The following is a 27,935-nucleotide window of genomic DNA, read 5'->3' as shown; positions in this document are numbered from 1 at the left end:
ACCCACCATATGCCACATTTTTTGCCACTGCAATATTCCAGACCCCCCAACTCAAAATTCCTAAACTATAATCTTATCCCTTAACTCATACTGAACTAATTTCTTACCTAACAATTCAAATCAGAAAATAAAAAGCTCTTCATTAGGTTATGAATCTTTTGAAAGCTCTGCTCTAATAAAAACTGGTAAACTGTTCCAGAGTTCTGGCGCCATAACAGTAAAAGTTCTTTTTACACGTTGTTGACTTTTAACCATGCTTATAGTTTCTAATTGATGACCCTGAGAGGATTGTAATACTCTCTCTGGATCATATAATTTTAATTTCTTTTGCAAATACTCTGGTCCCTTATCCCACACACATTTAAACACTATCATCAATAGCTTACATTTTGCACGTTCTATTACTGCTAGCCAGTGTAATTCAGTTAACAAAGGCTTAGCACCCTCATAACAATTCTTTATAAAAAGCACCCTTGCTGCATTAATTTATGTAGCACCTGAAACTTCTGAATTATCGCTTCCCCTGGTTCATTAACTGCTCCTACTTCCGATTCCCGTTTAGTTCTTTCTTCTCTCCCACCATCTGTGATCTCGGTTAACTCTCTCCTTGACCCTCCCCCCCGGACTCCCTCATTCATCAACTCCTATCAGTCAAATGGAGGAGAAGAATGGCAGTCTTGAGATGTGTCCGGTACATTTTTTCTTCTCCCCTGCTGGGGCCCGAGTATCCTGCTTTGAACCACGTGGTGAAAAGCATGCCATTTAGGCCCTAGCAGGGGAGAAGGGAGGATGTGCCCAAGGCACTGCAAGGCCACCAGCCTTCTTCTCTTCCTGTTTGCTGATAGAAGTCAGTGAATGATGGGGTGGGGGAGGATAGATTGCACCATCCACTGTCACCAATATGTCCTTTCCTGGGAAGATAGGAGATGGTTAATGCACTGTCCACTGTAATATTTTTCTTCTGCGGCAGGCTCAATTTCAATTCCACACAGGGAGAGAGGGCGGAGCTTGAGAATATAGGGTGGAGCTCCATTAGCATACCAGTGATGCAGGCGCAGGACAACTTAAAACCTAGTTTAAGAACAAAATAAAATTCAACAATAAAAATGATTAAAAATAAGCTAAATTAAACAAAAAGGTTTTGACCTGTTTCCTAAAAGATTTTATTGAATCTGATTGCCTCAAGTCAATAGGGAGTGAGTTCTAAAATGTAGGTCCAGCAACAGAAAAGGCACACTCATGGGTTTTATGAAAACCTGCTAATTTCGGGGACGGAATTTCACGTAGATGTCATTGAATGGAACGCAGGGCTTGTGTTGGCTGGTAAACCTTTAACATTGAGTTAGCCTAATGTTGCGTCCATCTGTGCTAGACGGCTTCGCCCTGTTTGCCTCACCTTATTCACAGCTCCTCCCACTTACCTAGGAAAGATGGCTACTGCCGCATCTACAAGCCGACCTCTCCGGCGTCCCCGGAATGGCTATGGTGCAGCCTCCCGCCATGCTCCTCCCAGGTACCTACTAGGGTGTGCGCGCGCCACCCACGTCTTTATTCCAACCTTGGCGTGAACCTCGGGGGCGTTCCCCCTTGCTGATGTCACTCCATCCGGGTATATAACCTATTCTAATTTTCTAGCTCTTGAGTTAGCAAGGACTCGAATCTGTTCCTGTCTACGCTACTCTGCCTCTTCCGTGCTGCCGCTGGAAGCTCTCTCCTTGCCCTACGGGGTAACTGCTAACCTGGGTACCCGCTCCTCGGGAGCCCTCTGATTTATTTCAGGTGCCTTACAGGGAACAGGTACTCACTCCTCGAGGGCCTGCTCTCCCTTCCTCGGTGCCTGTACCTTCTTCTACAACCTGGTGGAATGCATACTTACTCTAACTCTGTCTATCTCATCCACAGTATTACCTTGCTGGGAAACCAGCTGCGGAGACCAACAGTGTGAGAAGGGCTCCCTCTGTTGAGGTCCCTGAGACTGCAACTACCAGACTGCCTCTCTACTGCCACCTCTGGTGGTACTCTTCAAGCTGTATAATAAAGAACTAACTGTGTTTGTGCATTCTGAATCTAGCCTAGTACTGTGGCTCCTTAGGGGGCTCCTCCCCGTGGGTGTGGTCATCTGCCACAGTACCCAAGGATCCACCCAAACACTGCTCAACCATAACACCTAATGGCATGTCTGGTCTTTTAAAAGTTTAAAAATCAACATTACAATCTTATATTTGTAAAAACTTCTGGTTCAGGAGTTGTTCAAGATGAATTCCTTCTAGATGATCCTTTTCAATCAGGTGAGGAATTGGATGCATGCTTTGGATCTGAAAGATCTTTTGTGCACATTTCCATTCATAGTACCACTGGAAGGTACTCAGGTTTATGATGGACTTATGCTACCTATATAAGGTGTTCACTTTGGTCTGTCTGCAGCCCAAAGAATATTCACAAAATGCCTGGCAGTGGTGATGGGACAGCTTTATTGGCAGGTTATCTACATGAATAACTAGTGAGGAATCTAACCCCTTCAGGAGTTATAGTGTCCCTCAAGAAGACTTTTTGACTCCTCCAGTCCCTGGGATTCCCGGTCATCATTGTCAAGTTGAACCTGGTTTCAGTTCAGCAGATTGTTTATAGGAGCCAGGATAGAATTTGTTTTAGCAGAAACCATTTTTCCCTGCTTGAAAGAGCTACATTGCTGAGGGGCATTGTAAGATCTCTCCTTCAGGAGGATTGAACATCAGCAAAGCTAATCTTGGTCCTAGTCAGACATATGGCAGCTGTGGTGCATTTAGTTTCTATGACTCATTTACACATGTGGGGCTTTTAATGGGGCCTTTAAATCCAATGGAATTAGAGCTATCAAGCTTTTTCCCACTAAATCTCAGTGACTCTAGGATTTGGGTATCCCTTCAGTGGTGAATGAAACTGGAAGTTCTGAAGGTTGGTCTCTCATCATATCATGTGACTGTCTATGGACAACTCTACCAAGGGTGGTGGACTCGTACTGGAGATTCACGGACACAAGGATTGTTGTCATCCGTGGAAATTCATCTGCAGATCAGTCTGCTGGAACTGTGAAAAGCTTTCTCTCACCTCTTCTCAGGAAAGAGCATTTTAATCCAAATGGACAATCAGGTGGCCATGTTTTATATAGGGGATTGGGCTCTTACACTCTCTGCCAAGAGGCATTCTGAATCTGGTCATGGGCAAGATATTACAATGTCAGACTATAAGCAACTTATCTTCCTGAAATTTGGAATTTGCTGGCAGTCTGCAACAGTAGATTATTACATCCGCATGAGTGGTCTTAGGACCAAAGAGTAGAAACATAGAAAAAGATGTTCCTATTTATAAAAGTGGAAGCAAGAAAGAAGCTGGGAACTACTGGTTAGTTTGACCTCTGTTGTGAGCAAACTAATGAAATCATAGCTGAGAATGAAATCACAGAGAATAGTGCAATTTTTGGAATCCAATGAATTGCAAGATTTAAGGCAGCATGGTTTTACCAGAGGTGAATCTTGTCAGACAAGTCTGATCAATTGGATTGGATAACCAGAGAGTTGGATCAAGGGAGAGTGATAAACGTAGTGTACTTGGATTTCAGAAAGGCCTTTGAGATGGTTTTGCACAAAAGACTTATAAATAAATTGAGTGTCCTGGGTAGAAACTGACTGAGTGGGAGGCGACAAAGGGTGGTGGTAAATGGAGTTTTTTCTGAGGAGAGGGATGTTACTAGTGATGTGCCTTAGGGATCTGTCCTTTGACTTATTTTCAAATTTTTTGTGAGCGACAGAATGGAAAGATTGTCAGGAAAGATTTGTCTTTTTGCCGAGTATATCAAAATCTGTAACAAGCTGGGCAGCCAGGAAGGTGTGGAGAAGTGATGTAACAAAGTTTGAGGAATGGTCTAAAGTCTGGCCGCTAAGATTTAATGCTAAAAATGCAGAGTAATGCATTTAGGATGCAAAAACCCAAGGAAAGGTATAGTATTGGAGGTGAAATTCTTTTAAACACAAATTAAAGGTGGGATCTGGGAGTAATTTTATCTGATGATCTTAAGGTGGCCAAACAGGTGGATGAAGCAATGTTAAAAGCTAGAAAGCTGCTTGGTTGCTTAGGGAGAGGAATGTTCAGCAGAAAAAGGGAGGTGATATTGCCTCTTATAGGTCTCTGATGAGACCTTACTTTGGAATACTGTCTACTGGCAGTGGTAGTGGCATAGCTGGAGACCACACCTTCAAAAGGATATAAACAGGATGCCGCTGGTCCAGAGGGTGGCTACTAAAATGGTCGATGGTCTTTCTTCTAAAACATATGGGGATAGACTACAGTCATTTTCTGCTGTCATGTTTCTGCCATCATGTTTTTGCCAGGGTCCCTTGCCGCATAACTTTACTACTACTATAGATGATGTGTAAGTATTTAAAAAAAACAAAACAATCTAGGCTAGTCAGTGAGTTTTAAGGGTTGGTTCTAACGGGGAAAGAGAGGCTATTAAACTAGGGGTTTGGGAAGTCCTGTCCCTGAACTGGGAATGAACTGGGAAAAATACTTATAGCGTTGGCACACGTCCCTTCTAAAATTCCCCCATTTATTTGCATGCCTGTGAGTGCATCTATTTAAAATTGTGCACACATGTACGTGCATCCAGGTTATTTTATAACATGCGCACATATATGCATCTGTGGACGCAAGCTGGCAAATGCGTGCATATGTGCGCCTGCACGCCTGTTTGAAAGTAACCAGCATAATGACTAATTCCTCCTGCTGTCTACAAATAATCCTGTTTGCTAGTAAGCAAACTTGATTTTCCTAGCGTGTAGCCAGATGGACTCAGGACCAGTGGGTTATGTGCTCTTCTGCTAGCAGATAGGAGACGGAGTCAGATTTCAAAGCTGTCGTTACCCTAGATATACCCCTGCAGTGACCTCAGCTCTTTAGTATCTCTCAGTCTCCTAGCAGATGCGGACACTATCCCACACACTACACAGTGTTAGGAAAATTACAGCAAGAAGACAAAATTACCTTAAAGAAGATTGAGCTCTGCTCTCCTGCGGTGATACCTAATGGTCCCTCCCCCAGTCGAGAATTCCTGAGGTGATCTCTGATATCCCTCAGAGGTGTGCCTTGGTCCGGTAGCCGGTTCCCGGCATGGACTCGGCCCCCAGAGTGGCTGAAAGGCAGCGGGTTCAGAACCGAGCACAGCGGTGAAGGTAATTTCTTCTCTCCCGCAGCTGGAGACTGTCCGGCACACGATCAGTAAGTGCCGAGACCAGGAAAGCAGAAATCTTTAAATTCAGGTCTCCGGTCTCCAGAGTTCGGATTGCCGTACCAATTCCTTCTGGCGAGGTTGAAAAGGGAGCACCGATCGGGTCCAGCAGCCCTGGTTGGGCTAGGCCCCGATCTGGTGCAAGGACCCTCGGGGGGGGGGGGGGGGGGGGCGCCATCTTACGCACGGGGGTTGTCGGCGCCATCTTCCCTTCTCGACCAGGGGTACGCGAGGGGCAGGCCGGGCAGCCGATGCCCCTAACTTACGCACATCCAATAAAGACGCACTCACAGCTGTATGCACAACGGCGCACACACTGAGCCACTTGCACAACTGAGCACATGCCACACGCACAACTGAGCGACACTCATAGAAACATAGAAATGATGGCAGAAGAAGACCAAACGGCCCATCCAGTCTGCCCAGCAAGCTTTCACACTTATTTTTTTCTCATACTTATCTGTTACTCTTGGCCCTTATTAGTAACTTTTTGGTTCTAGTTATCTTCCACCACCGCCATTGATGTAGAGAGCAGTGCTGGAGCTGCATCTAAGTGAAGTATCAAGCTTAATTGGTTAGGGGTAGTAATTGCCGCAACAAGCAAGCTACTCCCCCGCTTTTTTGTGAATGCAAATCCTTTTTTCCACATTTCCTTTTGCCGTTGAAGCATAGAGCAATGTTGGCGTCGCATTAACCGTGTGTATGTTTATTGAATAAGGGTATTAATCACCAGGTAGTAGCTGTCATTCCCGCAAGCCCACCCCTATACCTCTTCTCTTCATTCACATCCTCTAGACTTTATGGATCCACAGTGTTTATCCCACGCCCCTTTGAAATCCTTCACAGTTTTGGTCTTCACCACTTCTTCCAGAAGGGCGTCCCAGGCATCCACCACCCTATCCGTGAAGAAATTCTTCCTGATATTGGTTCTGAGTCTTCCTCCCTGGAGTTTTAAATTGTGACCCCAGGTTCTGCTGATTTTTTTCCCAATGGAAAAGGTTTGTCGTTGACTTTGGATCATTAAAACCTTTCAAGTATCCTGAAAGTCTGTATCCATATCACCCCTGCTCCTCCTTTCCTCCAGGGTGTATATATTTAAATTCTTCAATTTCTCCTCATAATTCATTCAATGAAGACCATCCACCTTTTTGGTCACCCTTCTCTGGACCGCCTCCATCCTGTCTCTGTCCCTTTGGAGATACGGTCTCCAGAACTGAGCACAGTACTCCAGGTGAGGCCTCACCAAGGTCCTGAACAAGGGGATAATCACTTCCCATTTTCTTTCTCGATATTCCTCTATCTATGCAGCCCAGCATTTTTCAGGCTTTAACTATCGCCTTGTCACATTGTTTCGCCGACTTTAGATCATTAGACACTATCACCCCCAAGGTCTCTCTCCTGCTCAGAGCACATCAGCCCTTCACCCCCCATCGAATACAGTTCTTTCAGATTTCCACACCCCATATGCATGACTCTGCACTTCTTGGCATTGAATCTCAGCTGCCATATCTTCGACCACTCTTCCAACTTCCTTAAATCCTGTCTCATTCTCTCCACTCCTTCTGGTGTATCCACTCTGTTGCAGATCTTAGTGTCATGCACAAAAAGACAAACCTTACCTTCTATTCCATCCGCAATGTCTCTCACAAAGATATTGAACAGGACCGGTCCCAACACCGATCCTTGCGGCACTCCGCTTAACACCGCTCTCTCTTCAGAGTAAGTTCCATTTACCATCGCACATTGTCTTCTGTCCGTCAACCAGTTTGCAATCCAGGCCACCACCTCGGCACTCACTCCTAAGCTTCTATTTTATTCACAAGCCTCCTGTGCGGTACCGTATCAAAAGCTTTCCTGAAATTGAGCGCTCTTCCTCGATCCAATTCCCTAGTCAGCCAGTCAAAAAAGTAAATCAGATTTGTCTGACAGGACCTTCCCCTGGTGAATCCATGCTGCCTCTGGTCCAGCAGTTCTTCCAACTGTAGATAGTTCAATATTCTTTCTTTCAGCAGTGACTCCATTACATTTCCCACCACCAAGGTGAGGCTAACTGGCCTGTAGTTTCCAGCCTCCTGTCTGCTCCCACTCTTGTGAAGCGGGACCATCACAGCTCTTCTCCAATCACTAGGCACCATTGAACAGGTCACACAGCGGACCCGCCAGCACATCTCTGAGCTCCCTCAGTATCCTGGGATGAACCTCATCAGGCCCCATGGCTTTGTCCACTTTCAGTTTCCCCAGCTCTTCCCATACATTCTCTACTGAAAATGGAGTTACATCTACTCCACTCCCCTCCAGTTTCTTGTTAACTAGCGATGGTTCTTCTCCAGGGTCCTCTTTAGTGAACACCGAACTGAAGTATTCGTTTAACAGTTTTTAAAAAATGCATGTTAATATAACTATGAAGAGTAACTCAATAATACACCTGGACTTGACCATCACTACTCAAACATCGATTTTATTAATGAGTTTGTAACCGTACTTAATTGGCACCTGTTAGAATGTACGATAACCTACCTATACATACATTATTTTGTGCCTGTTTGTAAACCGTTGTGATGGTACGTAACTTAGCGACGGTATAGAAAAGTTTTAAAATAAATAAAATAAATAAATATTTCTGCCATTTCTTCATCTCTTTCCATACATTGTTCCTTTTCACCTTTCAATTTCACTATATCATTTTGAACCTTTCTCCTTTTACTGATGTATCTGAAAAATGTTTTGTCACTTCGCTTTACCTCTTTGGCAATCCTTTCTTCCGCTTGACTTTTTGCCATCTTGATTACTTTCTTCATCTCCCTCAGTTCCACTAGATATTTTTCTTTGTGCTCCTCCCTTTGGGAACCTTTATATTTCTTGAATGCTGTTCTTTTAGCTTTTATTTTGTAAGCCACCTCCTTTGAGAACCAGATAGGTTTCATTTTTCTTTTGCTTTTCTTTACTTTTCTGACATATAGATTAGTTGCCTTGGTAATTGTTCCTTTTAGTTTGGTCCATTGTTGTTCCACATCTCTCTTTTTCTCCCAGCCTTCTAGTTCTTCCTCCAGGTACTTCCCCATTTCATCAAAGTCAGTGTTTTTGAACTGCAAAACTCGGGTCTTCGTGCTTCTTCTCCGTGATATGAAACCATACCATTTGATCACTGGTGCTGAGGTGGGCACCTACCTGGACATTAGAGACATTATCTCCATTAGTGAGCACTAAATCGAGTATAGCTCCCTCCCTCGTGGGTTCCATTACCATTTGTTTGAACACTCGATGCGCATTACTACACGCACAGCTGCGGTTACAGCTACATTTATTTATTTTTAATTTTTATATACCGAGGTTCTTATAGAGACTATAAATCACTCCGGTTTACATATAACGATAAACTGCCCAACAGAGATAAGGGGGCTTTACATAGAACAGTGGTACATATGGAACATTATAACTGGATGACAATTTAACATAATGATAATAAATAATATAGAATAGTTTTACTTGTAATTAATAAAATTATGTAATATAAACTGTATAATTTAAATATTTAACTTGGATATAGTGACATATTAACCATGCCAAATATAAATAATAAGATAAAATGAATTTTGAACTTAGAAATTGTAGTCCAGTTGCAGAGGAAAATATAAATAAGATTAATTTTTAGAACTCAAAGATTGTTGTCCAGTTGCAGAGACCTGAAGGTAGGACTTGGTATGGTGACCATAATTAGGGGATACTTCTTATTTGGAAGACTTTCCGTCTTGGTAGGATTGTGAGTCTGGGAAGGCTTGTTGGAAAAGTAGAGTCTTTAGCCTTTTTTTGAACTCTTGATGATTGGGTTCAAGTCTTAGATTTGGGGGGAGCATGTTCCACTGGTGGGGGCCTGCTAAGGATAGCGCTCTTTTGCTCAGAGATGATTTTACTTGTTGGGCATGCAGTGATCCTTTGTAAGCGCTTCTGATAGGTCTGGAAGATGTGTGCGGTTGGAGTTGAAAGCTTAACGTGATGGGAGCTATTTTGTTTGTCGCTTTGTGGATGATTGTGAGTACCTTATAGAGTATCCTTTGTTTAATGGGAAGCCAATGTAGATTACTAAGGATTGGGGTGATGTGATCTCTATGTGTATGCGCGCATACACATAGAGACAATGGCACCGGCGCCCATGAAGGCCAGAAGGCACTCTCTTTGCACAGCCTGCCACATAAGAGATGCGCAGCCTGATCTGGAGCATTGTGTGAGCATTGAGAAGAAGCCCAGGGGGAACCAAAGCCTGGTCCCTTACTGTTGGGGGATAGGTCCGGAACTACTACCGACGATAGCTCCCCGGATCTATGCATCTCCGAGATGGCTTATCCACAAGAGGTCACCTCTGAGGCCCCTACTCCAACTCCCCCTGGGATTAACATGGACCCAGGGACCCTTCTCCTGGTTAGAATTTTTCCAAGGGCTGCAAGCCTTCGTTCAGGCGCAATCAGCCCCAGCTGCACCCCGGACTCAACCCCTGCCGGAAGCGCAAGGTCCTCCCAGCCCTGCTCGGATGCCGTGAGACATGCTTCACCTAACCAATAACTTCCCTGACAGGGACCCAGACACATTGGCTTTTGGAAGAGAATATTGAAGAGCTGGGGTTACTGCAGGGATATATTTAGAGTGATGTCAGATTTGAAATCTGACTCAGTCTCCCATCTGCTAGCAGAAGAGCACATAACCCTAATCCTAGCGTGTAGCTAGATGGGCTCAGGACCAGTGGGATGTACAAAAGCTACTCCCGGACAGGGCGGGAGGCTGCCTGTGGCCCACTTAGAACCGCCCTTGCGAAGGCTGTGTCCTCTCGGGCTTGAACATCCAGACGGTAGAACCTGAAGAAGGTGTGTATGGAGGACCATGTTGCCGCCTGACAGATCTCGGCGGGTGACAGCAGCTTGGTTTCTGCCCAAGAAACTGCCTGTGCCCTCGTAGAATGAGCCTTAACCTGCAGTGGTAAGGGCTTTCCTGCCTTTATGTAGGCTGGGTTGATTACTTCTTTGATCCAGTGGGCTATGGTCGCCCGCGAGACCGCTTCTCCTTGCTTCTTCCTGCTGTGAAGAACGAACAATCGATCCGTTTTGTGCACTGATTCCGATCTTTCCAGGTATCGCACCAGGAGTCTGCTGACATTTAGATGGTGAAGAAGGCGTGAGTCTTCAGAGTCTTTATGTTCATCCAGAGATGGCAGGGAGATGGCCTGGTTCAAATGAAAATTGGAGACCACTTTTGGTAGGAAGGAGGGGACGGTGCATAGTTGTATGGTTCCAGGAGTTGAACCTAAGGAACGGTTCCCGACAGGATAGTGCTTGTAGTTTGGAGATAAGACGAGCTGAACATATTGCCACCAGGAATACCATCTTCAATGTTAAGAGGCGTAGTGACAGATCGCACGTTGGTCTGAAGGAAGACCCTAGTAGGAAATCTAATACTAGATTGAGATTCCAGTGGGGCACTGGCCACTTTAGGGGTGGACAGAGTTGTTTAACCCCTTTCAGGAAGTGGGACAAATCCAGATGAGTTGATAGCCAGATTCCGTCCACTTCAGCTCTGAAGCAGGACAGTACGGCTACTTGTACCTTGAAGGAGTTGAGTGAAAACCCCTTCTTCATACCATCCTGTAGGAACTCCTGAATCATGGAAATCTTGGCCATCTGCGGGAGTATCCCACGGTCCTCGCATAGGCTTCGAATACTCTCCAGATTCGTATGTATGACAGGGATGTGGAGAAATTGCGCGCACGGAGTGCTTCTTCAGGCGAGTCCTCTCAAGGGCCAGACTGTAAGAGAGAATTGAGACAGATCCTTGTGAAGAATCGAGCCCTGCCGTAAAAGGTCCTTGTGTGGAGGTAGGCACAGAGGGTTCCTCGCAAGGAGTCTTTGTATATCTGCATACCATGGTAGTTTTGGCCAATTCAGGGGACTAGTAGAACTAGTTGCCTGTGATGTTCTATCTTGCGGATGACCTTGCCCAGTAGCGGCCATGGGGGGAAGGTGCAGTAAGTCTTCCTCTGGCCAAGTCTGGTTGAGAACATCAATCCCTTGGGAGTGTGGCTGTCGTCTGCGGCTGAAGAACCTGGGGACTTGGGCACTGAGATGGGTGGCCAGTAGGTCCATGGCTGGAAGGCCCCAGCGATTTACTATCAGTTGGAATGCTGTGGTCGACAGCGTCCATTCCCCCGGGTCCAGGCTCTCTCTGCTGAGGAAGTCTGCTGAGACGTTGGCTTTTTCTGCGATGTGGGGGGCTGAGATCCCGTGTAGGTTTATCTCCGCCCATGCCATGAGAGAGTCTATCTCCAGAGACACCTGCTGGCTCCTGGTTCCTCCCTGGCGGTTGATGTAAGCCACCGTTGTAGCGTTGTCCGACATTACTCAAATCGCTTTGCCTTGGAGTGTGGCTGAATCGCAGGCACGCTAGTCTGACTGCTCGAGCTTCCAGGCGGTTTATGTTCCATCCCCCCTCTTCCTTGCTCCATTGTCCCTGGGCCGTCAGTTCCTGACAGTGGGCTTCCCACCCTCATAGTCTCGCATCCGTGGTGAGCAAGATCCAGTTCGGTGGGGATAGGCTTACTCCTCTGCTTAGCTGGTTATCCTGTAGCCACCACTGGAGCTGAGAACGTACCTCTGCTGGTAGTTGGAGGCAAATTGAGTAGTCCTGGGTCATCGTGACAGTAAGGAGTGCTGGAGCGGTCTTATGTGGGCCCTTGCCCATGGGACGACTTCCAGGGTTGATGCCATGAGACCGAGGACTTGAAGATTGTCCCATACCTTGGGGCGTGGATTGGTCATCATTCGTCGTAATTGTTCCATCAGTTTCCTTCTCCTCGAGGGAGGGAGGAAGACTTTGTTCTGTTTGGTGTCAAAATAGGCCCCCAGGGCTATAGAGATTGAGAGGGCTGCAGACTGCTCTTGCCCATGTTCATGACCCAACCGAGTTCCTGCAGTAGGGTCTTGACTCTGCTGGTCACTTGCCGGCTCTCTTCCGATGACTTTGCCCTGATCAGCCAGTCATCCAGGTAAGGGTATACAAGATCCCTTCCTTCCTCAGTGTTGCTGCCATGACCACCATAATTTTGGAGAATGTTCTGGGGGCGGTTGCTAGGCCGAAAGGTAGAGCTCGGAACTGGTAATGGTGACCCAGTATCGCAAAGCGTAGAAAACACTGGTGATCCTGATGGACTGGAATGTGAAGGTAGTCTTTTCTTCTGTAGTCTTAAAACTTTTGAAACATTTTTTAGTCAATCCTATTGAAAATATTACTTATTCATAAGATTGACAAATTTTTTTTTTTAAATATATTTTCCTTGCTGCTTATATGGTTGCTATTTGCCAGCTTTATGTGTAGGAAATATATTAGTATTTCAGGTAATAATTCCAATAGTGGACCTATATTAGGAAAAAAATTACATTTGCATTAGATAAAATGATTGCCAAGAGAAGAAATTTTAAACAAATGTTTATTGTAAAAACCTTTTTCAGTGAAAGTAATCACAATGGGACAGTAAGTTTCTAAAATGTCTGCTGCGTAAGGGAAATAATCAGGTTTACAGTTACAGATAAGTTATCAAATGTTTTTATTTATGTATTTATAAATAAATTTAAAAATCTTTCCACCTTTGAATCTTGTAAATTTTAGTAAATAATTTCCATATAGGTGGTCCTGCTCACTGAAGGGTTAAGCTCTCGAGCATCTCTCATGTTGGATTTGGAGAATTCCTTGAAATTTGTTTCTGAGAAACTCAGGTAAGTACATATGAAGATAATCATGTATTTATTACCTTTCATGTTATGCAGCTATGCTTAGTCTATCATGTTTAGTTGACATCTAGAATATGTGCATATAGTTTTTAAGTAGTTGTTTTTTTAGTTTTCATCTAGAATGTATGCATACAGTATTTAATTAAATAGAGTTTTATATCAACTATAGAAGATAAAATGGGCAAACAAATCTAAGCAGTGTTTTCTTTGGAATTGTAGAATAAGATCCAAATGTGAAAAAAACAAAGCAAGACCGGAGCCTTAGAAAGAAAATGTATTGATTGATTATAACCAGCCCGCCTCTGGCCAAAGTTTCGCCTATTATGGCTGCATCAGGAGCTCTGAGAATAAAATTTTTTAATATTAATAATAAATAATGATAAATATTAATATAAAACAAAACCCAATAGGAAATGATAACAAGAAATAATTTAAACATCAATAAGAGAAAATACAATACATTTTCTTTCCAAGGCTCCGGTTTTGCTTTTTTTTTTCACATCCATGGCTTTTCTAGACCGCTTACCGTACTGTTTTTGTGGGTCCAATAAGATCCAAATCCTGAAAGAGACCCAGGGAAGGGTAAATGAACATAATGCGGATCAGGTCAAAGATAATTGGAATGTGCATAGCAAGCCAGGGGTCACAACTTGAGAATTTTAAACTTTCCTTAATTTCTCCATTTGCCATCCTGGAGATGTCAAATAATTATTTATATTGAATCTGAACATTACTGTGGAATCAGAACCATCTGCCACTTCTAGGATTTCTACTACTAGTACTTTTTATTATTTCTATAGCACTACTAAGCATATGTAACACTTTACAAATACACTTAGGGCTGGATTTTAAGAGGTACGCCCGGTTTTATAACATGTGTGCGCAGCCGTGCGCATGTTATAAAATCCAGGGTCGGCGCGCACAAGGGGGTGCACTATTGTGCAACTTACGCGCGCCGACCCACGCAGCCTTCCTCCATTCTCTCCGAGGCTGCATAATACAGGAAATTGCCTCCTCCTAGGAAAATCTGTATTGTATATCCCATAAAAAGCTTGTTTTTATCTCGGTAAAATAAATCTAAGTATCCAGTTCCCTGTCTGGTTCTAGAGTAAGCAAGACCAAAAGAGTAGCCCTTGGTACATCATCTTTCAAGGATCTTTCAAGAATCTACATCAGGTTTAAGCTATCAACATACTTCCCCCTATTCATTCTCCACGTGCATCCTTTTAAAAGGGTTACGCAAATATATTACATTTGCCACTGTGCCCGGGATTGCGGGCCGGCCGGCGGCCGGAACGCGCAACCTACAACTACCTGGAGGCAGGCGCAACTTATAAGATAAAGTTAAGGGAGGTTTTAGGTAGGGCTGGGGGGCGGGTTAGGTAGGGGAAGGTGGGGGGTGGGGGGCGGAAGGAAAGTTCCCTCCGAGGCCGCTCCAATTTCGCTCCTACCTAACCGCCCCCCAGCCCTACCTAACCCCCCCCTTACCTTTTATCTTATAAGTTGCCCCTGCCTCCGGGCAGGCTTAGGTTGTGCGTGCTGGCCACTGGCCGGCCCGCGATCCCGAGCACAGCAGCAAATGTAATATACGTGCGTAACCCTTTTAAAATCTGCTCCTAAGAGATACCCCATATTGCTTACTTTCTATTCAAGAAAAACAAACATTACAAATAAGATAATAAGGAAGTTTAGTTTATTATGGAGTATGGTTAAAGCCAACAGTGATATGATCAAGATAACTAGGGGTTAAGATTTAAGTTGGTAAGATATACTATCTAACTGTTAAATATGTATTGTGGTACACATGTGGAGAATGAATAGGGGGAAGTATGTTGATAGATTAAACCTGATGCAGATTCTTGAAAGATCCTTGAAAGATGATGTACCAAGGGCTACTCTTTTGGTCTTGCTTACTCTAGAACCAGACAGAGAACTGGATACTTAGATTTATTTTACCGAGATAAAAACAAGCTGTTTATGGGATATACAATACAGATTTTCCTAGGAGGAGGCAATTTCCTGCAATATGCCAAGTGGTTATTGCTCTTTGTTGTAGAATTTTTTTCTGCGAAATCCTTGTAAGTTCCTGCTGAAATATGGTGATTATAGATTTATTTTCTATGAACCAGATCAGGTAAAGAATTTGCTTTGTGGTAAAGTTTCTTTCTGAAATGGAAGCTGGCTGAGATGTGATTTCAGTTTAAATCTGCATTCAATAATATGGCTGGGAGGGACTGCAAAAGGGTGAAAACCTCTTTTATAGGATACCAATTTATTTTATAGGATTTTAAATTAAGTATTCTCCACATTCTTTTACTTACACTAACTGATCAAATCATTCAGTTAGGAGCTAAACTCTGCAAGATCAGGTGATGCAGAATAAGACCAAATGCTCATCTTTTATTTGTTGCAAACTTGTGCTTTTTGCGAATAAAAATGCTGAAACCACTATGGGTTCATCCATATACAGTTGTGCTCATAAGTTTACATATCCCTGGCAGAATTTGTAAGATATGTAGCATTTTAAGAAAACATGAGTGATCAGACAAAACACATCTGTTATTTTAAATGAGTTTCAAATTAAACTATTATTTTATTTATTTATTTAAAATCTTTTCTATACCTTCGTTCAGTGTACTACCGTCACAACGGTTTACATAGAGGCACATATAGTAAATTGTACATGTATATGTTCCTATTATAAGTAGAGGGGGTGCCTTGTAGTCTCGGTAACATAGTTTCATAATAATGGCTAGATGTTCTGTGTTGTTCAATCTGACCTGTGACTCTTTATTTATTTATTTATTTATTTATTTATTTAATTAACAGTTTTTCTATACCGACATTAAAATACACATCATGTCGGTTTACATTATAACAGCAGGTAGAAAATACATAGAACAGGGATGTGGGGGTGGATAACCAGCAAAAACAAGAGTAGAGAGGGCTCTAACGGGGAGCCCGAGGCAATAATTAAAATTAGATAAAAATAGGGGCAGGGTAAGAGGAGCTATTTACAACGAACTAGGGTGCGGAGAGGTAAGAAGGGTGGCTATTTACAGGGGGAAGGGAGGGGGGGGCAACTGTTTAAAAGGGGCAGGGAGAGGGAAGGTTGCTATTCCGGGGAAGTCTTAGTTTCTACATTCAATTAATGTTGTCGTGACAAACCATGACGTACTTACATAAAATGTGCTAGTGCTGTATAAGGATTTTGTGTGTACAGCTTTCAGCGTTTTTCTCTATCTCGCTTGCATTGCGAAAAGGCTTCTCTAAAGAGCCATGTCTTCAAGCTCTTTTTGGAAGTCTTGAAGTCTCTCTGTAATCTTACCTCTGTGGGCATGGTGTTCCATAGTATCGGCCCGGCCAATGATAGTGCTCTTTCTCTGACTTGTGATAGTTTTGCAGTTTTTACTGAGGGGATGGTTAGGAGGGCTTTGTTGGCAGATCTCAGGTTCCTGTGTGGGACATGGACGCGGAGCGCTGTGTTTAGCCATTCAGCCTTCTCGTCGTGGATTAGCTTATGTCTAGTGCAAAGGGTTTTATATTTTACTCTGTATTCAATTGGCAGCCAGTGTAGTTCAGCCAGTGTTTCAGTGATATGATCTCTCCTTCTTTTGCCTGTCAAGATTCTTGCGGCCGAGTTCTGGAGTATTTGGAGTGGTCTTATTGTCGTGTATGATAATCCTAATAGTAGGGCATTACAGTAGTCAGTGCTGGCAAATATTAAAGCCTGTAGGACAGTTCGGAAATTATTCTGATTTAGTAACGGTTTAAGTTTCCTGAGGACCATTAGTTTGGCATATCCTTCTTTGACTTTTAATGATATGTGTTGTTTGAGGCTGAGTTCAGTGTCTATTATTACACCGAGGTTCCGTACTTTCTCGGCTATTTCAATTTTCTGATTGTTTTTTAGTAGTATCGGTGATTGAATGACTGTCATGTTTTTTCGTTCTAGATGGAGGAATTCTGTTTTTTCAATGTTTATGACTAGCTCCATTTGATTTAGTAGTTGTTTGATGATGTCAAGGTACATGATTGCTAGGTTTAGTGTTTTTTCCAGCGAGTCGTCGATTGGTAGTAATATTTGAATATCATCAGCATATATGTAGTGTATGATACCCATGCCCGCTAGCAGATGGCATAGTGGGAGTAGGTAGATGTTAAAGAGTGTAGCGGAGGGTGCTGATCCTTGTGGTACTCCGGTTACTAGATTTATTTTCTCTGACAATGTGTTTTTTATTTTATTAGCAAAATCATTAAACAAACCATAGCAATAAAGAAGAAAATAAAATGGTTCCTGTTCAAAAGTTTGCATACCCTTAGTTCTTAATATCATGCATTGCCCCCTTTTTGCATCAGTGATGGTTTGCAGTCTTTTGTGATAGTTGTGAATGAGGCCCTTTATTTTCTCATGTGTAAAGCTGCCCATTCCTCTTGGCAAAAAGCCTCCAGATCCTGTAAATTCTTTGGTTATTATCTACCATGAACTACATATTTGAGTTCTTCCCAAAGTGGCTCAGTGGTGTTGAGATCAGGAGAATGTGATGGCCACTCCAGAACCTTCACTTTCTTCTGCTGCAGCCGCTGAAGGGTCAACTTGGTCTTATGTTTCAGATCATTGTCATTTTGGAAAGTCCAAGTGTGCACCATGTGCAGCTTCCTGGCTGATGAATGTAAATTATCCTCCATTATTTTCTGATAAGATGCATTCATCCCACCATCAATTTTGACTAAATTCCCTGTGCTGCTGTAGCTCACACACCCTCAAAACAACAGAGATCCACCTCCATGCTTCTTGGTAGGGGTGGTGTGCTTCTCTTCATAGGCCTTGTTGATTCCTCTCCAAACATATCTTTTATGGTTGTGACCATAAAGTTCAATTTTGGTCTCTTCACACCATATTATTTTGTTCTAGAAGTTTAGAGGCTTCTCCAGGTGCTATTTGGTATATTGTAAGCAAGCTAGTTTGTACCATTGGTGTAGCAATGATTTTTTTCTGGCAGCTCTACCATGCAGCCCATTTTTGTTCAAGTATCTTCTTATTGTGCATGTTGAAACACCCACACCACTTTGTTTCAGAGAAGCATGTATTTCAGTAGATATTGCTTGTGGTGATTTTCTTTGCATCCCAACAACGTTTCCGAGCAGTTGTGTCTGAAAACTTTCTTGGTCTACCTGACTGTGGCTTGGAAGTAACAGAACCCATAATTTTCCACTTCTTGAACAGAGTTTGAACAGTACTACTTGACATTTTCAAATCTTTGGATATCTTTTTGTATCCTTTTCCTGATTTATAAAGTTGAACTAATTTTGCTTGCAGATCCCTTTTACAGTTTTTACTTTCCCCATGTTTCAGTAATCACCAAAGTCCGTTTATCCCTGGATGAAATGCACAAGGGTTTCTTAAGAGCTAAGAAACTCATTCACTATTTATACACAGACACTAATTACAATCAAACAAGGCACAGGCGTGGATACCTACCCTTCATTGCCATCTCAACCTGTGTGGGTCAGCTTGAGTGTATATTATCAGTTCATCCATTCAAGTGCATGCAAACTTTTCACAGGACCATTTTATTATTTCCTTTATTGCTATGGTTTGTTTAATGATTGTGCTATTCTGTGATGCATATGATACAGACTTTCAGATACCTGAAAGGTTTTAATGACCCAAAGACAACGACAAACCTTTTCCGTCGGAAAAAAATCAGCAGAACCAGGGGTCACGATTGGAAGCTCCGGGGAGGAAGACTCAGAACCAATGTCAGGAAGTATTTCTTCACAGAGAGGGTGGTGGATGCCTGGAATGCCCTTCCGGAGGAAGTGGTGAAGACCAGAACTGTGAAGGACTTCAAAGGGGCATGGGATAAACACTGTGGATCCATAAAGTCTAGAGGACGTGAATGAAGAGTGGGTGGCTCGCGGGAATGACGGCTACTACCTGGAGATAATACCCTTATTCAATAAACATACACACGGTTAATGCGACTCCAACATTGCTCTAAACTTCAACGGCAAGAGGAAATGTGGAAAAATGGATTTGCATTCACAAAAAAGCGGGGAGTAGCTTGCTTGTTACGGCGGTTACTACCCCAAACCAAATAAGCCTGATACGTCACTTTCAATACATATCCAGCATAACTCTCTGCTTCAACGGCAGGGGAAACGAAGAAAAGTGAATCTATATACAGACAACAACCAACAAGGACTGAATTACATAGTCTGGGTAAACAAATAAGCATGGGTGTAGCTTGCTTATGGCGGTGGTTTCTACCCCTAACTAATTAAGCTAGATATTTCACTTAGATGCAGTTCCAACACTGCTCTCTACATTGATGGTGGGGGTGGAAGGGAAACAGAACCAAAAGGTTACTAAGAGCCAAGAGTAACAGATAAGTATGAGGAAAAAAAAAAAAGTGCGAAACTTGCTGGGCAGACTAGATGGGCTATTTGGTCTTCTTCTGCCGTCATTTCTATGTTTCTATGTTTAATTTGAAACACATTAAAATAATTGTCATGTTTTGTCTGATCACACATGTTTTCTTAAAAAGCTATATACACTGGGTGAAATAGAACCACTTTCTCTCTCTATATATATAACCACACAATTTGTAAGAGAAAAGCATACAGTTTTATTATCTCAAATTTCAAAATCATTTAGGAAATGTGTCCTAAAATGTAAACCCACACACTCACTCATTCACACTCTAAAAACATTCCATCATATACAATATGGTAGTCAGCCATATGACCCCAAAGGTTTATACAACAATGTTTTTCATATCTTAATGCAATATTATAAACATAAATCCCCAGTGGATACACCTACTTACAATCTATACCCGGCTTTCGCCCATTTTTACTTTATACCTCACTGAAACATGATTTTATAGTGATGCACACCACTGTTGCATATCCTCGATTTATCTTTATCCAGCTGACTTCCTTGTATTGATCTCTTCTCTTTAAGATAGCCATTCTTCACATTGTTGTTAACAACTGTTCACTGTGGTCTGACCTCAATAAGCGGCCCCTGTTTCACATCTGTCTGCTTCCTCAGGGGGACTGCAACCACACAGACTGTCTGTTATTCAACTTTTTGTAGAATCCTTCTTTTAACAGTGTCTTGATGTGATATTTGAAGTTCAGTTCTTGGTCCAGGGTGATTCCAAGGTCTCTAACCATCGGGAGCATGTTGTAATTGGATTGAGTTGTGGGGTCGAGGGTGGGTGTTGAAGCTTTTTTTGAGAGGTGGAGCATTTCCGTCTTGTTTTGGTTGAGCGTCAGTGCCATTTCTGAGAGGATGGAGGTTATGTCTGTCTGGTATAATTCCCATTGGTTTAAGGTGTTGCCGATATTGTCTCTGGGGAGCAGAAAGTAGGTGAGCCTTGTTTTGTCTAAGTATTTGCATAGTGGCAGCATATAGACATTGAAGAGGGTAGGGGATAAGGATGAGTCTTGTGGGACTCCCTGCGGGAGGGGGATTGGTTCTGATGTTGAATTTCCTTGGGCGACTTTGAAAGATCTGTTAGCGAGGAATGATTGAAACCATTGGAGAATGGTGCCGCTGATGCCTATTTCTCTGAGTCTGTGAATTAGAATCTTGTGGCTGACAGTGTCAAATGCAGTGGAGATGTCCAGTAGGATTAGGAGGAAGGATGTGCCTTTGTCAAACCCTCGTAGTATGGTGTCTGTGAGGGTGAGTAGTAGTGATTCGGTGCTGTGAAATTTCTTGAAGCCGTGTTGCGGCTTTCTGGGAATTCTGAGAGTTGGCGGTTGACTGTCTTCTCGATGATCATGGCCAGGAATGGTAGGTTTGAGATGGGTTGGTAGTTGGATGGGATGGTCGGGTCGCGTTGGGGTTTTTTTAGGATAGGTTTGAATACAGCACATTTGAGGGAATCCGGGAGTATTCCTTGTTCGAGGGAGAGATTGGTAATATCAGCGATGGGTCTGGCTAGGTAGTTCGGAATTAGGTTAAGGGTTTTTGTTGGGATGGGGTCGAGGGGGTGTGCTGCTGGGTTGATCTTTCGAACAATGTTTTCCACCTCGATGGAGGCTACGGTCTCAAACTGTGACCATGTTGATGTTGTAAGGGATGTTTGTGTGCTGGGTTCAAGGTAGATTGGTGGGTCTTTTGGGTTAAGCTTTGCTGTTTTGTCTATAAGGTATTGGGCGAAACCGTGACTGGATATCGTTGAAGTTTCTTTTTGTGAGGGGTTGTTGATAGGTCGCGTCAGCTGGGTTACGTACTCGAACAGGGCTCTCGGGTTGTATTGGTAGTTGTGGATTCTTTGGGAGTAGAAGTTCCGCTTGGCTTCGTTGATGTCCATTGTATATATGTATAGGAGCGTTCTATATCTGTCACGTAGTTGGCTTGTGGGATTGCTTCGCCAGGCTTTTTCTGCTTGTCTTAGTCGGCATTTTATGTTTTTAAGATCTTGGTTGTACCAGGGTGATTTGTTTTTTGCCGTGGTTCCGATATCTTTTTCAATGGTTGTGCAGATCTTTTTTGCTGTCTCCATGTTGATAGTGGCCCATGAGTTGACTGCGTTGATGGTATTGGAGGTGTCCAGGTGCCTTAGGGCGTCAGGTAAGGTTTTTTCTAGGGTCTCACTGGTGCATGGTTTGGTGAAGACTATACATTTTTTGTCTTTTTGAGTGTGGATGTGGGTATAGTCCACTTGGAGCTTAGTTTTTATTACCATGTGATCTGACCAGGGGACTGCGGATGTGGTGGGAGGGGAGTTGAGTGTTATTTTGTTGTTAATGAAGATCAGATCCAAGGTGTGGCCTGATTTTTGTGTGGAGGAGTTTATTATTTGTATGAAACTCATAGCAGTTAGCGAGTTGAGGAGGAGTTCACATGAAGGAGAGAGGGGAGACTTGTCAAAGTAGAGGTTGAAGTCACCTAGTATAATAGTGGGGTGGTTGCTGTTGATGTTGGCTGCGATGGTTTCGATGAGGGGGCAGGGATCTTTATTGAGAGTGCCTGGGGGGCATAGATCAGCAGGATTTGGATGAAGTTAGTGACTAACTTCAATGGGTAGTAGAGAGTTGATGGGGAGCATGCTGAATTTGAAATTTTTGGCTCCTAGGAACAGTAGGCCGCCTCCTTTTTTTTTTTTTTTTGTGCCTTGGTATGGAGAAGATGTTGTAATTGTTTGTTGGTAGTTGATTAATGAGCAGGGTGTCTGTGTCTTTGAGCCATGATTCTGTGATACATAGGATGTCCGGCTTTAGGTCAGAAAGGAGATCGTATAGGATGGGGATTTTCTTTGTGACGGATTGTGCATTCAGTAGTAAGAGGGTGAGAACTGATAGAGCGGCCATGTGGGGGGCTTGTAGTAGGGGAATCTGGAGGAGTCTTCTGTGTATGTTTCAAGGTGGAGTATAGTGTGGGTAGTGTTTGTAGGGAGGGTAGAAGCATTGAGTGGCATAGGGGTATTTTGTATCCATTTTGTGGCTGGGGGGGGGGGGTGTTTTTCAACACAAGGCAGTGCAGGGGTGGGAGCCAATCTGTTGATAAAAAAAAAAATCTGTCTTCAATTCCAGCAAGTCCTGCATTTTATGAGGGAATCTTATGTATTGATTAATGTGGCTACATAAAGCTGTTATGACCTGGCCCAGACAGCGGGAAATAGATGCTGGTGACATTCCCCCGACAAACCAGACTGTTGATTGGCAGGAGCCAGATGACATAAAATGCAGGGAGCACAATAGTTTGGTGAAGCCTGGTATAGTGCAGGACCTTTCTGTGACTGGCTCCAGATCCCCTTTGAGTTGTTGATTTAATTCCATGATAGCCTGAGACCTGAGACAATAACTCATAACCAGATGTTCCTCTGGCATTCCCAGCAATGAGTTTCATGGATGAAAGATGCGCTTCCTATACCATCTGTGTGCCCTCCAAAGTCTCAAGGACGCTCCACAGGCAGTGCTTGCAGCTCTGGCTCCAGTGTGGATACTTCCCTAGGAGGCATGTGAGCCTCCCTTGCCTGTTGTAGTAGTTGTTCTTGTTGTTGATGAGCAGCCCGAAAGCAGCTAGTATGCCACTAATAGTACAATTCCCCCTAACTTTGTAGGAATAGGAAGACAGGGCAGTTAAGAAAAGTTGCTTTTATTGGGCCAGCAAGGCTGTATAGTTGTGTTTGAGATAAGGCCTCTTTTTATCACGCATGATAATAGCCGCAATAATAGCTGCAATCCGTAATAATGGCTGCTGTAGCACGATAAAAGCTTTTTTCCACTCTTGAAAAAAAAAGTGTTATTTCCTACGTTAAATCCTATGTGATGCATTATTTTATAGCAAAATGCTGTAGTGGTCCTTCATTTACATATTTTTACTGGTTTTACATATTCATCATATTTACATGCTATCACATTTCTAACGTGCATTAGCCTCCATTTATCATGGCATAAGTCCCTAAAGCGGCTTGATGAATGACCCTGTTAGGAACCTAAGTTTTCAGCTGAAAATTCACATAAATTTAGGGCCCTAAAATGTAGGATGTTATTTATTTTACTTAATTCAGATGCCTAAGTTAGGCGGCTAATTCTGAAAATCAATGTTAAAGCTCTTAACTTTGTTTCCTTGCCCTAACTTCACGCCTAAACTTATCCGGCTAACTTTAGAGATATAGTCAAGAGTGCAGCTGCGCTGTAGAATATAACTAGCTATATGAAAGTTATACAGTTAATTTTTAACCAGTTAAATTTATGACAGCTCTTTGGCTCAACCAGACTTAGCCGGTTATATTAACTTGCTAGCTCTGAATATCAGAGTTATCCAGCTAACATAGCCGGCTAAATTACTCCTCCCAGTTATGCCTCTGGAACACTTCTAAGTTAGCTGGCTAAATTCTAGCCGGCTATCTGATAAGCTGGCTAGAATTTAGCCAGATAAGTTTTCAAATATTAATTTAGCTGGCTAACTTCTGAGTTAGCTGGCTAAATGCTTTTGAATATGGGCCTCATCATTTATGGAGTCTAGTGAAACAAGAAACCTAAATTTAGGCACTCTGCCCTAATAAATTTGTCTGTACACTGAATAATTTAAGTCAGTAAGTTGTATGCATTGAGGTAACTATTGAAATGTATTTTTGTCTAGCTTAAAACCTTTGAGGTCAATATTCAGTAAGCTGATGAGTGGAAAAGTTATCCAGTTAAAATTACCTGGATAAATTTATCCAGGTAAGTTTAGGACAAGTATTTTTTCTGATCTGCCTTATCTGCCGGGGAAGCACTGAATATCTGTGTTAACCAGCTAAAATGTAACTATGCCTCCAGAATGCTTCAATCACCACTTCTTTTATCTGGCTAAATTGTATGCATTTCATGAGTTACATGGACAAAATTTGGCCAAGTAATGGGGGGGGGGGGGGGGGGGGGGGAGTATTCAAATCTTGGGTTTTGATTGAGTAACTTTTCAGGTTACCTATACAAACCCATTGAATATAAATCTTTTATTTCTTTGCTGTTTTCCTTATTTATAGTGAATCAAAAATCTTTGTGGTAGCTATAGATCAAAGTTCCTCTGTGGACAAGCATCATATTACAGCCACACAATTTGGGTGACTTCATATGATGGCGCCAGTTTGGTCTTATTCTTCTCTAGCCCAGAGACTTCTGGATTCTCTTATGGGCATATGCAGGGCTTCACATGCAACCTCCCTCAGTCTATTTTTGTCCACTTCTTGAATGATCACAATTCTCCTTATATATCTCTGTGATCAAAATCAATTCAGCTTCATCAACCTTTTTTTCCTTTTCAGAAGGAATCAAATATGGCAGAGCAAGCTGTAATATCAAAAAAAGGGAAAAGCCCCTTCAAAGTTTGCAAAAGATGTCACCATAAAATAGCTGTTGCAGATCAGCACAATTGCTGTATCTGCTGCCTCGGACCTGACCACGACAGTGCAAATTTTGGCCTCAAGTGCTCATTTACAGGGATCTGAAGCTCCATTATGAGCTAAAAAGTTCCTCAGACTATAAGGATTCAAAACATAGGAAATGACAAAAATTACCTTCTTCTGAAACTTTGAAGAAGCCAAAAGGTAGGTCTCCAGTGAAAAAGCCGAGTCTTCTAGTTGATGCAGCAACCAAACGGCGCTGAAGACTCAGCTCCACAATCCTCAACAGCGCGATGTAAACCCACCATATGACTAATGCAAAATGGACTGCACCAAGAACAACGCAGAAAGTTCATGGAGCACACTGCTGATTCATCTGAGCGAACATCATCTTTCTTGTTGCCTATGCTCCCTGGCACCATGTTATGGACTAAGAAGACATCTGTTGCAGAAGGTCAACCAAAGAAAAGAATGATAAATCAAAGAACCTATCTGACTCATCGTCATTGCCACATATCTTGGAGCTGCACGCATTGCCCTCCACCTTTGTGCAGGAACCTTTACAACCATTTCCATTTTTTCAGGAGTGCCACACATTTGCATAAAAATTGTGGACAGATTTTGTCAAGACATAAGTTCATGAACTATCTATGCAAGAATGAACCATAAAGAAACCAATTTTGGAAAAGTTAAAGAAAGAACTACAACCCTGAGTCATCAGGGTATTTTCCCATAGTCACAGAATGGGAGAAAAGTCTTAGTGAATCAGGCAGTAAATTTTCTCCTCAGCCAGTCTGCTAAGAACAAGCTTCTATAGAAGCTCAGCCAATTATAATATTGATGAGGCTGCACCTTTTTCTGATCATTCTTAAACTGATTCTCATTTAGATCAGTTATATAGATCTAATGACTCTGAGGAAGAACTTTCTGGAGAGGTTTCACTTGATTTGCTCTTAGATCCCTCTCCATATCCTAACAGAGTGGCTACACCACCTGAAGATGCCATGTATACAGAAAGTGGCAGAGGCTTTGGAATTTAGTCTCCATGAAGAGATTGCAAGGTATAAGAACATAAGAAATTGCCATGCTAGGTCAGACCAAGGGTCCATCAAGCCCAGCATCCTGTTCCAACAGAGGTCAAACCAAGCCACAAGAATCTGGCAAGTACCTAAACACCAAGAAGATCCCATGCTACTGATGCCAGTAATAGCAGAGGCCATTCCCTAAGTCAACTTGATTAATAGCAGTTAATGGACTTCACCTCCAAGAATTTATCCAAACCTTTTTTGAACCCAGCTACACTAACTGCACTAACCACATTCTCTGGCAACAAATTCCAGAGCTTAATTGTGCATTGAGTGAAAAAGAATTTTCTCCGATTAGTCTTAAATGTGCTACTTGCTAACTTCATGGACAGCCCCCTAGTCCTTCTATTATCCGAAAGTGTAAATAACCGATTCATGTCTACTTGTTCAAGACCTCTCATGATTTTAAAGACCTCTATCATATCCCCTCTGCAAATACCTAAACAATACAAAGCTTTTGCCATGCATCAAGCATTGCTTCAGGTACAAATAAAAATATGAAAGATACTCCATTCCATAGCTCTAGTTGCATAAACCATAGACATAAAATATTGCATACAAAAGTGTCCAGGACATGATAAAAGGCAACTCCCTCATGATTCACTTATCGTGGAGTCAACCATGAAACAGGCCACAAAAACAGACCACCTTGAACATTCCACTCGGCAAGGATTCATTTGTACCAGACATGATAGGAGAAAGAGTTTATCAAGGAGCCAACTTACAGTCCAGAATAGAGGCCCACCAAATTCAAATCATTCAGTATATGTACAACAATCTACAGTAGTTGAAGTATATTGCACAGATTCTTCCAGAACAAGAGTTAAACAATTCAAAGAGGTTATGAAGAAAGAGGATTCTGCATGCCACCTAACCTGTTCTATCTATGACTCCTTAAACACCCCCTCAAGAGTAGCAGTAGCCAGAATTGTTGCCAGAAGACTAGACTGGCTCTGGGCATCAGGTCTCCAAGAGGAGATCCATGAAAAGTTGGCAGACACCCCCTACAATGGGGACAACCTTTTTGGTACCATGGTTGAGACAGTAGAGACCATTAAGAATCAAAGTATGGCCTTGCAGTCTTTGTCAGCTTTGCAAATGGATTCATCTTCTCAAAGTAGATATCAAGAATCCTTCTACTACTACCAACATAGACATTACAACATTTACGGCTATTTTAGACAAAGGCCTATATAACATTGCAAATGCTACAACTGTCTCAGCAGCAGACTCAAGAGCCACAAGCACAACCAAGAATCAGAGAATGGCAACCAAAAAGGCAAGGTCAGCAGCCTACCCAGTGGCTGCTAACTGGATTGTGACACTACACATCCTTGCCAATTGAACTCATGTCCACTTCTTCAGATAGAGGGAAGACTAAAGGTCTTTGGTAATTAATGGAACTACATAACTACAGACAAATAGATTCTAAAGGTAGTTCATCAGGGATACTATTTCTATTTTCAAACATTACCACATCAAAATCGCCCTCATTACCACTATTATTCAATCATTCATTTGTAAGCACTGAACCAGGAAGGAAATTCTCTCCTGTGCTCCAGAGCCATCCCGCTAGTGACTGACAGTCAACAGGGGAATTGATTTTACTCTAGATACTGTCTGATTCTAAAGAAAACAGGTAACCTCCATCCTATCTTGAATCTCAGAGATCTGAATACATATTTTAAAAAGAGAAAAATTCAAGATGACCACACTGGCTACTATCTTACCAGTACTCCAGCAGAACTACTGGTTAATGTCCTGAGACTCAAAGAACATTTATGTGTGTACCCTTATCAACTAAAGAAGAGAAAATACCTTTGTTTCACTTTGCAAGAGAAACATTACCAGTAAAGACTCCTTGCCTTTGGACTAGTGGCAGCTCTGATGATATTCACAAAATGCCTAGTAGCAGTAGTGGCACACCTAAGGAGAGAAAATGTGATAATGCTTTCGTACCTTGACG

At 42.6% G+C, this 27,935-nt stretch overlaps 1 protein-coding gene across 3 annotated transcripts in view; it reads left to right on the top strand.

The window, feature by feature from the left end:
• LOC115073872 overlaps positions 1–27,935 on the top strand; it is a 350,431-nt gene that overhangs the window by 82,376 nt on the left and 240,120 nt on the right. For all 3 annotated transcript variants that reach the window (XM_029572796.1, XM_029572788.1, XM_029572807.1), the window contains one exon: positions 12,929–13,017. In XM_029572796.1, coding sequence (XP_029428656.1) covers positions 12,929–13,017 — 89 coding nt within the window. The remainder of the gene's footprint in view (positions 1–12,928; positions 13,018–27,935) is intronic.

The sequence above is a fragment of the Rhinatrema bivittatum genome, chromosome 1, assembly GCF_901001135.1.
Source record: "Rhinatrema bivittatum chromosome 1, aRhiBiv1.1, whole genome shotgun sequence".
Lineage (NCBI taxonomy): Eukaryota > Metazoa > Chordata > Amphibia > Gymnophiona > Rhinatrematidae > Rhinatrema > Rhinatrema bivittatum.
Note: the sequence above shows the minus strand (reverse complement) of the source record. Positions and strands in the feature narration are given on the sequence as shown.